This window comes from Xiphophorus hellerii, chromosome 15, assembly GCF_003331165.1.
Source record: "Xiphophorus hellerii strain 12219 chromosome 15, Xiphophorus_hellerii-4.1, whole genome shotgun sequence".
In the NCBI taxonomy this organism is placed as follows: Eukaryota; Metazoa; Chordata; class Actinopteri; order Cyprinodontiformes; family Poeciliidae; genus Xiphophorus; species Xiphophorus hellerii.
Genome location: NC_045686.1, coordinates 13,285,026 through 13,299,411, shown reverse-complemented (window position 1 = coordinate 13,299,411; position 14,386 = coordinate 13,285,026). Strand labels below are relative to the sequence as shown.

The 14,386-nt window shown below is 37.2% G+C and overlaps 1 protein-coding gene across 3 annotated transcripts in view; it reads right to left on the bottom strand.

Annotated features, from left to right (window-relative positions):
* Positions 1 to 14,386, bottom strand: part of daam1b (dishevelled associated activator of morphogenesis 1b) — a 48,918-nt gene that overhangs the window by 16,763 nt on the left and 17,769 nt on the right. For all 3 annotated transcript variants that reach the window (XM_032585212.1, XM_032585211.1, XM_032585213.1), the window contains exons 2-3: positions 4,454 to 4,746; positions 2,328 to 2,417 (exon numbers count right to left, since the gene is read on the bottom strand). In XM_032585212.1, coding sequence (XP_032441103.1) covers positions 2,328 to 2,417; positions 4,454 to 4,642 — 279 coding nt within the window. In that variant the 5' untranslated portion in view covers positions 4,643 to 4,746. The remainder of the gene's footprint in view (positions 1 to 2,327; positions 2,418 to 4,453; positions 4,747 to 14,386) is intronic.

Below are 14,386 nucleotides of genomic sequence, written 5' to 3'. Positions count from 1 at the left end.
AGGATATCCTACACGCTCATACCTCATGCTGCATAAATGTGAGGGCACATTCAGTGGGAGCGTCACTTCCATCGAATGACACGGGAACAGGCATCTGTGTTTTCTTGCATGCTGAGGGTAAAAATTCATGTGTAGGGGAAAGAGGAACAGCTGAGACGCCTTTTATCAGGAACAAAGCGCTTAATGAAACATGACGCGGTTCCAGAGCAGTCGGGAATGTTATGGCTATGTGGAAACTCTGAGGGGACAGGTGTCATCTCTGCAAGGATAACATCAGAACATTGAAGGCTTTTAGCTTTTGAGTCTGGTTAGTGGCTCAAACAACAACAGCCTCTCTTACTATTCAAGTGCATTATCAAGCAACGAAAAAAGAACCAAAATAGACAAATTAAGTGACTTCATCGTGTGTATGGCTGTTATTTATAATGGGGTTTGAGCAAAGATACAGTGATCTAACCCTGAGAGAATCACATTATTAGCAACAACTTTACGCTACAGATGATAATCTAGGACTAGACGTATTTAGATATTTAGCTTTCAAATGGAAATAAACTCATTAATGCTTATACATACACTACAGTACACTGAATTTTTGATAACTGCTAATAGTTCAGAATAATAGTTGACTTTATCTACAATTTATAAAGCTTTGCCCTGAATACAAGCACAAAAAAAAGCAAACTAGGAGATTTGCAGAATTATGCCAAATTCCTCTGGTATTGAGCTTTGAAGACTATAGTATAATTATCACAGAGGCAATTGTATTACTTATTATCATAACAAATGTCATGATGAGAAATAATTATCATGTGATAATAATAAACTTTAATGGATGGTGCTTGGAGACTCGGATGATTCAGTTTGGTACTTTTACTGGGTAGATGTCTTTTCAACTATCAGTTCCATGACAGGATGAGAGAACATAAATTAACAATTAGTACTATGATCTAATTGGATTTGGCTTCACCACATTGTCTCATCACATTTTTCAGCGATGGATGCAAGCTAATGTGGTTTAAAAAAGCAAAACATTTTCTCAGTTTTCCCCACTAGATTTCTACCGTTTAACAGTTTGAGGCTTCTTTAATCAGATTTCATAGTTTTACAAAAAAGGAAAAAAAGCCACATTTACTTTCCATACTGTGTGACAATCTGGACTCTGTTGTCTTTACTAAGAAAAAAGATGTTCTGACACAGAAAGAATGTGGTCTGGCATCATTGTAATGAAATACAGAAAGGCTTTATTAAGGTTCCCAATTTTTGTACAAGCTTGATCATAAACAGTCACAAGAGTGATGTTGACCTAGTCATCTTCCTCCTGGGAGAAATATTCCTTAAAATCTGAAAGCACATGCTTGGACAGCTTGAATATAGTTATTTATGATTTTTACAAATTATTTTTAAAAAAAACTGCTGGGTAGAAAAAAGTGACAAGTCAAAGGTTTGACACAGATAAAAATTGCCTTCTTGCGAGACAGTTCCATAAAAGCTAGAAATCATTTTCAATCTTCTGGCGAATCATAGTGACATATTTCACATTTAAGAAGAACGTTATTAATCATTTGGTTTTGACAGACAGCCTGCTAGGAGCACAGAAATATGTTTCTAAAGGGTTTTTACAGGAAGTCTAAACCTTCATGAAGTATAAATAAAACATCCAGGAGATAAAGGTCAGAATTAGGACACCTTTAGAGATAGTTTAGGAGATAGAGTGAGTCAAAATGAAAGTATTCAAACAGAAAGTAATGCTGTGAAAACATAGTTCCTATGCATGACTCATGTAAAACTTTCAGGTTTTCACTGAATCAACTTCCCAGAGTTCTTAGTCCTTCATGTTTATTTTAAAATATGGAATATTTTACTTTGAACATCTGGATGATATTTTTATGTAAAGCTTTAAATTCAAGAAACAGACTGTTGGGAATGAAGGAAAGCAGAGAGGGTGTTAGGACTCAAATAAGGGACGAAAGAAGTTTGGAAGAGAGGATGGAAGTTTTTATGCAAGTACATTTGTAAGGAAGGAAGGAAACAAGGAAAATGATAATAAAGGAACACAAGAAGAAATAAAAAGATGGGAAAAGACCGTGGAAAAATGAATGATATGAAGGAGGAAGCAAGAACACTCAAGGTAGCAAACAAGGAAGGAAGAAATAACACAAAAGGATGGGATGAAATGAACAAGGTAGAAGAGACTCAGGTAATAAACAGAACAAAGAAATGACACAAAATGGAAGGATAAAAATAAGATGTGATAAGGAGTAAAGGTCTGGAGAATTTGTAGACCATGTAGAAGCCCTGTAAAAACTGTCAGGTGTTTATCTTTTTACCTTCTTCTTGCTGCAGTAGATTTGCCATTTCTTCTCTGCAGGCAAGGCAAACATGGCTTCCCTGTGTTTCTCTGTAAGGTCCAGCTCATCCTGCAAAAGGAGAAAAATGTCTTCAAAATTCCTCCTTAACAGCAGGATGGAGATACTAATGATCTGCTATTGATTACTGTGCTTCACTGTGTTTGCAAATTTAGAAACATCTACATAAATCAATTCTGTTTTCCTCCAAAACAAAAATGCTCGCCAAGAAAGGCTCAAACAGATCTCATTTTAGCTGCGGATCAGTTTTGGGTTGGCTTGTGTCTGTCACCGTAAATTCAGTGTGGTTGTGAAGTAAATCGGATCTCTTCCAGGCTTCAGACATGCGAATAATGGAGTAAAAAGATAAGGCGCGGTTCGCGTGTTTGCCATGTGGTAACAAACATCTGGAGACAACATGTGTCACAATGTGTGACGTTCGCAGAGGCACGGATAAAAAGGGTGCTGACGGGAAGGCTTCGGACTGAATACCAGAGCCAATTTGGGGAAAGAGGGACGTATCAGCAAAATATGTGAGGTTTAACATATGAACTTTCAGCTGGAGATAACTGCATCTAATTAGCTTCATGTGAAAAAAGTGATAAAAGGCATGAGAAAGCTCTTAAGCAATTTAGCACAAGAGGAAAGATGTAAAGGAGCATAAAAAATAAGTTTGGATGTGGTTTGGTAGATAGTTAAAGAACAAAGAGATAAATGAGTTCATCTGTTCCAACCAGCACACAGCTTAGATTTTGTGAAAGTGTTCAAGACCTGCCAATCAATATGTACATTAATCAGCTTAACTGTAATCAATCAGTGTTGATTGATCCTATAACTCAGGAGCTTGCATACTCTGAGTGCTACGCTTAAAGGGCAACGGATTTAATAAACTCTAGTATTTTCAAGTTGGATACATACAGATAAAGACTAATTTGCTGCAATTAATAGTAACAGAAGCTTAAAAATAAATGTGTTTTATTCCAGTAGTATAATCTCACACTGAAAATTTTAGGGGAAAAAAAACATTTAATTTGGGTAGATTTGTTCTGTGGGGGAAAAATCTGATATTAAGAAATAACCAAGAAATAATCTCCCTTTTGGTCAATGGTTTGGTCAACCATTGGTGCCTCTATTAATACCCTCTCTGTTAATACCTTTCCACACAGGACAACACTTCTGCTGTAAGACAAAAGGCTTCAGGGATCTATGATCATTCCTCTTTCCATCATCTCCCTTGTCCAGATTGTTGTAGGATTAAAGCTGGGTGACTAACAAGCCCATGGATGAAGGTTAATTTAGCATCTGTGTTGATTAGGCCGTATGTTCTGGATTATTGTCCTGTTTGGAAAAAGTCACCCAAAACACAACGGAAAACTCACATTCCCCTTACTGAGAGGCGCTACAAAGTACCGTAATGACAAACATATCAGCAACTTTTCTCCCACTGTTAATATTTTTTTCCCTTCTTAGTGGACCCATTTAGGATGTAAACAAAAAGGCCAGTGAATGGCTGAGGGAAAAAAAGCATGTGGCTGTTTGTCTTTTGGTAAACAAAGCAACAGAAAGCCTCCTTGTCTTCACACTAAACTTACTCAATTATGTCTTCATATAGAACGGCAGACAAAAACAAGCAATTAGCAGATGTAGCGGACTGAGACATACAGAGCCCCTGAATGAGGCCTATTGATGTGCAAAGAGACTACTGTGGCCGCCGTGAGAGGGGAATCAGGGCCAGGAGAGAGAGGGTGACTGGACAAATTAGAAGTGACAATAAGAAAGAAAGGAAAGCATGCTGGCCTGGTTACTCACAAGATATTGTTACTGTAAGTTATGAAAACATGATACTTCAATTACTAATTTCTAAAAAGGCAAGAGAATATTTTGAAATCTAAAGCTGAAATTTAAATGTAAAATGTTATCATATATATTGGATCCTTTTGTGAATATATCTGAAATTTACTGTGCTGTTTGAACCAAAGTATGTCTCCTTAGACATAAATAGATGAATAGATTTAGCTTCGCAGAGAACACTAAATAAGGGACTTCATGTTGCATGTGGCAAAAAAACACAATCACAAAAGCAAGAAAGCACAAAGGCGACAGCTTACCACCAGCTCTGAGAACATGTTATCCAGTTCGTCATATCCGGGCATCGGCAGAGATGGCTCCATGCTCTGCAAGGCAAAGTCCTCCCGCAGCTTGTAGGTGATCTCTGGGTGATCATTGCTGTTAAAACAGCAGAAGACGAAGGAGAGGCCGCCCCGGCTACCGCCGCCCCCGCGCTTCCGGGGAGCCATGGCTATCAGCCGTGTAGCTCTGATCAGGTAGGGAGGATAGGAGGCTCCGTCTGGACCTCTTTACGGCCTCCTCCACCTTACAGTCCGACCTCCATCAGAGCACGCTGTGGACACAAAGAGAGGACAGAGTAAGGTTTCGACCTGTATTGTATAAATATAAGCCTTTGCAAAAACTCACACAAAATGTGTAAAATCAACAATAATGAAGAGAATGCTAGAATAAGGTATCAGAGCAAAGAGTCTTCAAAACTTGCCTGAAATGAATAAAAACAATTCTGGATGCAGGAAAGTTACAGAAATGACATAGATTTGTTTAATTAAATGTGAGAATGCTGAAGGATCATGGTCACAGAAGAAATCAAATAATTAAATTAGCCTAGGATGTGCTATTTGATCAACACTCCGTTCAAAGATTATAATCTTTTGTCCTCAACAGAAAATCGCCAACAACTGAATCAAAAATTCCTTAATATGACTGAGAAAACAAAGTCTTTAAGAGAGGAAGTTCACAAATATAAAGCCTGAATCTTTGCCTGTGGTTTTGCTTAATGGTGTAACTTAAATCAATAAAATATGATAAAAGGCAGCTACGTTGTTTATACAATAAAGCCTAGTTATGAGGGATTTTTGAGGAGGTGACCATAATTTGCCTGGATTAGTGCATTTAATCCTCCCTTTCCACTTTCTTCATTGTTGCCTTCAGTGTTCAGCTACAAGGTTGACTATTTCTGATGAGGGGGCGTCTTGCTGAGAGGTAAAGGATAATGTTTTTCAGAAGTAGAGTCAATGTTTTTACAGACCAAAACATGACCTCTAACAGCTGCATATTTAAAATGTCTGCATTCCTTGCTGAACAGTGGCACCATCCGCCTGCATGTTTATGGAGGGTAAAAATACAAACATCAGCTGTCATGAATGAACAACATTACAGAATGGGGCTGAGCAGATTCCACAAAGTTTTATTATAAAAAAATAAAACAAACTCTGGAACATTTACATAGTCTGCCAAATGCTAATCATTATCATGTGTTTTGAGTGGTTTGGACGTTGTGTCCCTTCATCACTTTGAACCTTTGCGGTTTAGTTAATTTGGTACTTGAGGTTTTCGAAGGGGGGAATTTGTACAGACGATTTCAACCCTGTTTCCATCATGTGTTCCTAGTCTTCTACTGTAAGGAAACATAATTATGTGACTTAATGTGACATATCAATCCGTATCAGTTCTGTATTCGCTCTTTCAGAACCTGCCACATTTGATTGAAATCAACAGGCTCACAATGGAATCAGAAGCAAAATAAATGAAAATTGGTTGAAATACATACTTTTTAGAAAATAATCAGTCATTAAATTAATAATAGATGGTATTTTCTCAATAATTCAAGAAAATACTTAACACAAAGAACAAAGCAGTGACACACAGTGGTTTATGGTCTTATGGAGATAGGAGAAAATGCTAATGTGTGGGTAAAAAATGAATGAATTTGTGCCAACCTAAACTGCCTATAAAACACCAATACTTAGATGATGAATTTCGACTTTGATTCATTTCTTCAAATATGCTTTGGGAGTTACATTTTATATATGCATGATACTTTAAAGATTAATGACGATTCCTCAACATCTCCTCTCCCTCCATGATAACAAGTTAGTTTTTGAACGACGCTTCCATTTGTCATTCCTCTCAAACTTCAGATGAGCACCCTACTAAAAACGGTGAAAACAAACAAGGAAACACACACAGAGGATCTATAACCTGCTGGTTCCTATTAAATTCATGAAACATCTCCACTGTCTGGAAACACAGCTAGGATGTCAGCATATCATGGCAGCCCAGCACCTTCCCTCCTCGCAGTGAAGCGAGGCGTCATAAACCACGGAGGGAGCGCCCACTCTGACCTACAGGAATTTCTGGTTGCCTTTTCTTGGTGACCAGATTTCTGCTGAGCACAACCACATTCACCTTTTACAAAGATTTACCACACGTCAGGCTCTACCTCCAGACTATATGGATCATAAACTGTGGGATTCATTTCTAAATTTAGTCTGCTCGAGTCATGTCCTCTACTGTAATCAGGAAACTGCGGGACAGTGTACTCAAAGAGCTGAGGTAGGAGCATAAAGCTATAGTTAGTTGTCCTAGGGCAAATTTATTTTCATTAAGAATGAATCACTTGGTCTAATCTGTAAATTGTAAATCTTGTAAATCCAAGTATTATTGCTAGAATAATCAGCAGTAGACATTAAATATCCAAGAAGCTTTTTTTTTTTTATCACTAAGATAATTTTAAGTAATATATTTACATTGAGTCTATACTAATAAAATGATTTTCAAAAGTTTTAAAGATTCAAAAACTTTATTGCAATATTACAAAACTTCACCTGAATCTGCGTGAGGAGTGTTTTCTCATCATCAGTACTTACCACAAATAATGAGACAATCTATAAACCATGAATGCTTATAGATTGTTGTAAAACCACCACACTTCTTACACCACCTATTACACATTACCAGATTTCTGTGTTTAGAAAAGGTGGGAAAGAAAAAAGTTTAGAAAAATCTGACTTATTCCATGCATCCATAGATTTTTCACACATAGAAAACACTAAAGGCAAATTCCAGACATTTCCAAGCTTTTCAAGCCTGCATAAGAACCCTGCTATTTCCTCATTGCCTTGTGTTCTGCATTACCCAGACACTCTAGTCTTCCTGTCTGCAAGACTCTGTTTTAGCTCCTAGAATCCCACTTAAAAAGCCCTGCTTGGTCAACTGGACCATAAAAACTGAGGTTATGTTGGTTACATGCATAACACTTTACTGTACATCTTGATGTCTGGAAGCAGCTTCCCAAACCCTACAAATTTTTTAAAATCAAAACCAGTAATATAGAAACTCCTGTTTTCATGTATTGGTGGCTTTATCCCTGTCACTCATGAAAAAAAGAGTAGCCCATATTTTCTAATGGTCTCTCAGCGTTCTGCCATGTCTAGTGTGTCTGGGCATATAATGTAAGCCAACAGCTCTGCTACAAACTGCAAAATGTACCTAAGTTTCCTTACAAATTAAGTTTTTCCAAACATCAGCTATAATGGCTAAATGTGGATTTGAGGAAAAAAACTTTCAGTTGCTTGAAACATTTTTCCCCCTAATTGATAAGTTGCATAAATAAATCGTACATTGATTGTCAATAACTTATTAGGGAGGCAATTTTTTCAGATGATTTTGCAGATGAACATATAGATAAATCAGCAAAAACGCAGACAGGTTAACACCTAAATTCTGTAACTCCATACTGGTTAGTTTACATGATCAAAATGCTACAAAGGTTGGTCATGGGTGATTACTGGTACCCATGTATACTGGGGTATACAAAGATTTTCACAAAGGATTAAAACTATGATTGGATTTAATCTCCCTTTTGGTCAAGTTTCCAACATAGTCGTCATCATTCTAAATTACTTTTTATTTAGTTTTAGTCTAGCTTTCTGACTAAACATTACATTACAGTCTTATTCACCAAACTTAACCCAGACTTGTTGACCCAGACATCATGGAGTCTTCACAGCAGCAGCATGCAACCACATCATGATACATTGACTATTTCTAGTAGTTTCTTTGGTGTATAATGATTTCAGTCATTGACCAAATCAAACCAAATATCCAGTCAGTTCTGTACCAGTGTCTTTTTTAAATGTTACAACCCATTTGAACATTTTATGTTCAAGGCTGAATAAACAAAAAAGATTTGCTACATATTGTTTTGGGGTTTTTTTTGTCTTAACTGAAATGTATTGAAACTGTATCAAGCCTTGCTTTCTGTAAATAAAGGCAAGGCTCATAAAAATAACAAATACACATGATAGTAATAGTAATAATCTGTTATATTATTTTAGCAGCACTGGAAATAATTGTGGCTGAGGACACAAAGTCCTGCTTTTGCAACGTTGTGTGTAATCGGTTAAGACTAAAGATTAAATGTAACAGGACGTTTTATTAGCAACTTTACACATGGGTACATTTAACCACTTCTCTCTGAAGGCCTATGAACTCCAAAAAAAATCCAGGTTTGTAAAGACTTTTCTAATAAACACACTACTCATACTCTGCCTGCAACCAGATGACCACATGTGGGCTGAAGTACACAGCAGCTTCCTCTTTCTTACACCCTGTCTAGTGTGTATTTATTTTGACACATCTTCGACGTTTCAGAATGGACTACCGGAGGTCTCAACAGCAGCTGCTTGGCTTCAGACTCACCATCTATTCTGGCATGAAGGCAAGAAGATATTCAAAGCTCTCTTTGACCATATTAGTCCAAAACACAACCCATCTTTTCCATTAGCTAAAGCCTGCTGTAAGCTTTGTGTAAAGTTGTCAGCCATATTAAGCCACAGGAACTGGTACAAGGTAGGTTTAAACACACAGAGACTGTGTAGCTGCAGAGGCTGTGTTTGTGTGCTGTCACTGTTTAACCTGGGAGACCCGAGTGCTCAGACATTAACCCCAAAGGTTGCCTGACAGTTGATCAAGGTCTCCAACAAAAAACATGTTTGTTGAAGCTGGAAGACATTCTTCTACAAGCCAGGTGAGCCCTGTGACCCTGAACAACATCCACACAACCAACCTTCGACTCCCACCTGCTCTGACTGGGTGGGATTACAGCTCATCTTAGCATTTTGGCTCATGAATTTTCAGCAAAGCTTTCTGAAACGACCACTTGCTCGTTTCAACGTCCAAGCATTGCAAGTTGGCAGGACGAATAACGTATTCCAGAAATGATCCATGTCGATAGGCATGTTTGAAATGTGAAAAGTCTGAAAGTCGATGGTGATGCCATGCAACAGCTGCATTTTCCATAATCAAGAAGAATGCTGTTTATTCCACCATAAATCAACTCTTGGACCGGGCCGCACGAGGAGTATCATGAATGTTAGTCGGCCCCCGCTTACAGAACAATTCTTGTGCTCCTTAATTCGTGCACATTTAACAAGACCCCGCCTGCCCATGTTCAGACAACTTCTCTGTTTGTTTGAGGGAGATTTCTGTCTTTGGATGGTTTTATTGTTTTCTTGACCATGTGGTTTGGCGGATGACCTGGCTGAAGTCCAGACTGTAAAAAGAACCTCAGTGTTTGTGAATTTTGAGAGAAGCCGTGCATGGTGCCTGCACAAGAGCCCCCTATTAAAACTCTCAAAGCTGTCAGGTCGGCTGGAGGAAAGGCAGAAGTTGAGAAGAACATTGTAAACTAAACACAGAGACACTCACGTTACCAGACATGTGACGAGAAGAATGAAGAGCAAAAAATCAAAGATGGCTTGACACTTTTCATAGAGTTGCCTCCCTCCAGATTTTGCCTTTTTTTCCCCCATTTCATTCAGACCTTTTTTTTTTTAGACTCAATCTCCTGTTAATAACCGAAGACAAATGTTGATCTTAAGGGGATGTGCCTTCCTGTTATAAAAATAACAAGGGCTGGATTTGTTTAATGCTACACGTGTCAGTGACATAAAAGCCAAAATAGCATGCACCACAAATATCTTCATAAAATTCATGTATATAGAAAACAAATAGACTAGTTGTATCTGTGCCAGAAAAAACATAATTAGGTTGATTTATGTTTAATTTAAAAATAGTAAAAGGTCATTTTGGGGCTGATGGTTCTTTGTGCGCATGTGGAGTTCACACATCAAGTCGCATGTGGTCGACTTGATGCAGGAATTCAACCTTGGAAAGAGAACACAGTGGACAGCTGTGTATTGGAAACAGATGTGTGAAATACCATCTTTTGCACCAGCTGGCATCTCCCAGCAGTTTTTGACTGATTATTTTTAATTTTCTTCAACATACAACAACTTAAATCTGTTCAGATTATATCTCGAATTTATGTTGGCTGTAAATTGTACAGATAAACAGTTCATTGTAGCTTCAGCTAGAAAAGAAGTAGCAGAATATGCGATAATCAATAAAAGTATTACACAATGACATTGCTTTATCTATTTTTGATTTTTCTGAAAAAGCGCAACACAACATCTGTTATGTTCTGACAACATTTTGAAACAATTTACTTCTGTAAAATGTTCTTGAGTGAAACAAGAATCCTTTAGATTTATTAAGTGGAGATGCAGTAACTAAAAAAAAGATTCATCTGTTTGCGACCAATGACTGGACCACACTTAGGTGTTGATAAGCAAATTGAAATTCAGGGTTCCAACATAGTCTTAATGCCAAAAGCCAGACTTCTCCAGGATCAACTTTCCAGAGTTCACATTCCTTTATGCTTATTTTTAAAAAATAAAACACCATAGTTTACTACAAATTTATGGCAAAAGAAAAAGCGTTTTAAGGAAAAAGAACACAACCTTTTGGCAATGAGAAAAAAAAACTTATTTTCTTTTTTTAATACTTAACCTGAGCTTGAAAAATACTGAAATTAAATTCCAGATTTGATTAAACTGGTTAAGAACTCTGCAAGTCAGTGAAAGTGCAGATATACAAGAAGCAATTTAAGCAAAAATTGTTCAGGCTGTGAAAAAGCAAGAGAGAGCAAGACTTTTGGCAGATAAAAGGGAGACTAACAGATAGAACAACTTCTTTGTTTTATCCTTTTTGTGTTGTTATGGACATGCTAGACTTGATGATGTTCGCAACCCTTTGGAAATCTCAGAGTTAAAGTAAGGATACACATTCTCAAGGGAATACAAAAGGAGACTTGGCTATTAATAATGCTACCAACACCAACAGTCATTCAAATCATAATTGCTACTATCAGACACTAAAGACAGTTTAAAATGTAAACTCTATAATCATTTTGTCTTTGTTTTAAAGTCACTCAGCCATTACACATACACCCACATTATGTGTGAGATCACTTTCACTCATAATATGAATAATTAATGACTGTTTATGGCAGGAAGGGTGGGATAAATATATTTTCATTGTTGTTCCAATATTTTCTCTTATAGAAATCAGAATTACATGTAAATACTCTTGCTTTTATTTTATTCCCTGTAAAGTTTCCATATTTATACTTTCTTCACTTTGAGTTCTTGAAACCAAAGTCAAATTCCTAGTTTGTGCAATAAATTCTGATTTAAGACCTTAAAATTGGCAAAAATAAGGATCAGCAGACCAAAGCCCTACAAAAACTTTACAAAAATTCTGTTTGCTGAATCTCTGTAGGGATAAGCTTCCCACACCCAATCTCAGATTATAATTTAGAGAGTCTGAATGAAAATTGCATTTTGTTTTTGGAAGGGATAAAGATCAGGTCTTGCTATAACCCACTGAAAATATCCTTTCTATAATCACAAATTGTCCATATGCAGCAAAATTAAACCAATATAAATTTACTATTGAAGTCGTGTTACAAGGCAGACCAGGAAGGTTTTTGGAGCCTCAGATATTAACCTGAGCTCTGATTAATCATATACATTTTATGAATACATCACCAAAGCAGAAAAACAGAGCAGACAAACAATAGACATTGAATATAGCTGCACATAACTCCCAAATGTACATTTCAAACCCTCAAAGTGCTCTGTGCATTTTATACATGAAAAGCAAACTGACAATACAATAAATAACAAAACATGGTGTTTTTAATGCCACATGTTGCCTATTTGTTCAGCACAGCTGGTTCACATGCAATTATGTATTCCGCCAATTAGTTAATGGTGCGCAGAGAACACAATGTGTGAACAAAGACAGACCTGGACACTCTGAACCATCACATGGATCAGAGGCTGGAATGTTATCAGATTAAAATCAATCACATCTCTGTGATAGCTGAGTTAGCAGGATTGTCCGATCAACAGCGGTGCAACAGCAGAGCAGTTTGCCTCCGACAGCAAGGTGCTACTGTGCATTTGAATTACATGATTGTTGAAATGTGGCTGTGGTATAGCCTCTGGAGCATTAATGTCACATGGCTGAGGGAGCTGGCAGGGCTCTCAGATTACAGGATTAGCATAAAGGGACGCAGTATGAGTGAAGAAGGGGGATACCAGCACAGGAGCAGACAAAGGAAGCATTTCTTCTAATAATGGATTCATTTTGACGACATGGTGGAGGGTTAGAAAAGTTCTACTTATCCGGGACTTTGAAGTGTTACAAAGTTAGTCTGAGCCCAAACTAACTGTAAGGTCGCAGTATTCTGCACCACAAAATAGGTTTCAGTACAACTTTGTCAGAGGGAAGAAAAAATGCTGCCAAGATAATCATAAGACTCAATATAACAGATTAAAGTCCAAATAGAGATGAATATGGTTTTTGCACTTTGTCTCCATTAAAAAGACAAGTCTGCTGTTTCAAAAATAGTAAATTCTATTAGCCCTCTTACAGAAGGGTAATCCAATTTTTACTCCATCTTTCCTCATTACAGAAACCTCATGATCTTTACACATCTCCTCAGCACACGGAAACATGATCACAGGTTGGATGAGATCTGCTGCAAACGAGCCTGTTTCCAGCAGCCAGAGGTAAAAAGTTATCTCCAAGTAGGAAGAGGTGGGAGATAAAGACTGAGAAGCAAGCTAACCAACTCCAGAAGATTCATATCACAAATAAGTGCTGAAGCAACAAACTTTTACAATCAGAGCTATTGACATGTTTTACCTATAGCAGAAAGCAGCATTAGTTCATCAACAAAGGACCTTTCAAAGTACGTGAACATATTTGCTGCCTTGGAAATGCAGAACATCTGAGTCTACTGAACTTTTTATCCATAAGGAGAAGTATTAAAATGGTAGCTTCCCCATTCACATTACAAATAACATCTATATAAAAACATTTCATTTGTTACTTCCGATAAATGTAGCCTAACGGACAAAAATTTGTATAGAAAAAAAAAGGCAGGCAAGTGTAAAATGTAGAGAGGACAGAGATTAAAATGCAGGTTAAAAGGCTGCTGCTTTTTTCACAGACAAGGTTGTCAAACCAGTTGTGCAGAGAGACGATCCAAAGCCCCCCACCCAAGTTAGCATTCTTCCAGAGGTCAGACCTTCAAGTGGAGGTTACATTTGGAGCAAAAAAAGAAAATACCGTAGTTGAAACAGAGTTCTTCACTTTCTTATCTGGGTGCGACTGTTAGGGGGGTATTTCAGATAATCAAGGAAAAGAACAATTTATAAAGAAAAACACAAGATAACTTATAAGTAGGACAATGTTGAGCACCAACACTGGCAATGTATTTTCAGTTTTCTGGGAGACGGCACCAGATTTTTATTTTAGAAGTCCTTGTGTTTCAAAGAGTCCAGATGTCATGGATTTCAACAACATTTATGAGCTCTTGGAATAATAAATGGCTCACAGCATCACAGATCATCTAGTTTACTTTATAGTAGCCATGATTGTGCTTTTTCTAAATATTCACTTTTGGTTTCACTGCAACACTACATTTTACTTACTCGGTAGAGTTTAGTAAGCTCCACATATTTACATTTGTGTTGTTCTGACAAATAGCATGTAGACAACTTTTAATGGTTGTTATGCAGATTTGGTGACCTCCCAAATGTGCCAAAAATAAATAGATGCCTATGTGTGATAACTGCAGCTCAGGTAAGTAGGAAGTTCATAAAACTGGCTAAGTTTTACAGCATAAATTAGAAATGTTTCTGACATATTTATTTTATATGAGGAGTGGTAACTAAAATTTAAATAAAAACAATTATCAAATTAAGGGTTGAACTTTTCTAAATGTTCCAGATATGAAGCTGAAATAACAGATGGATACATTTTAAGGCTTTTCC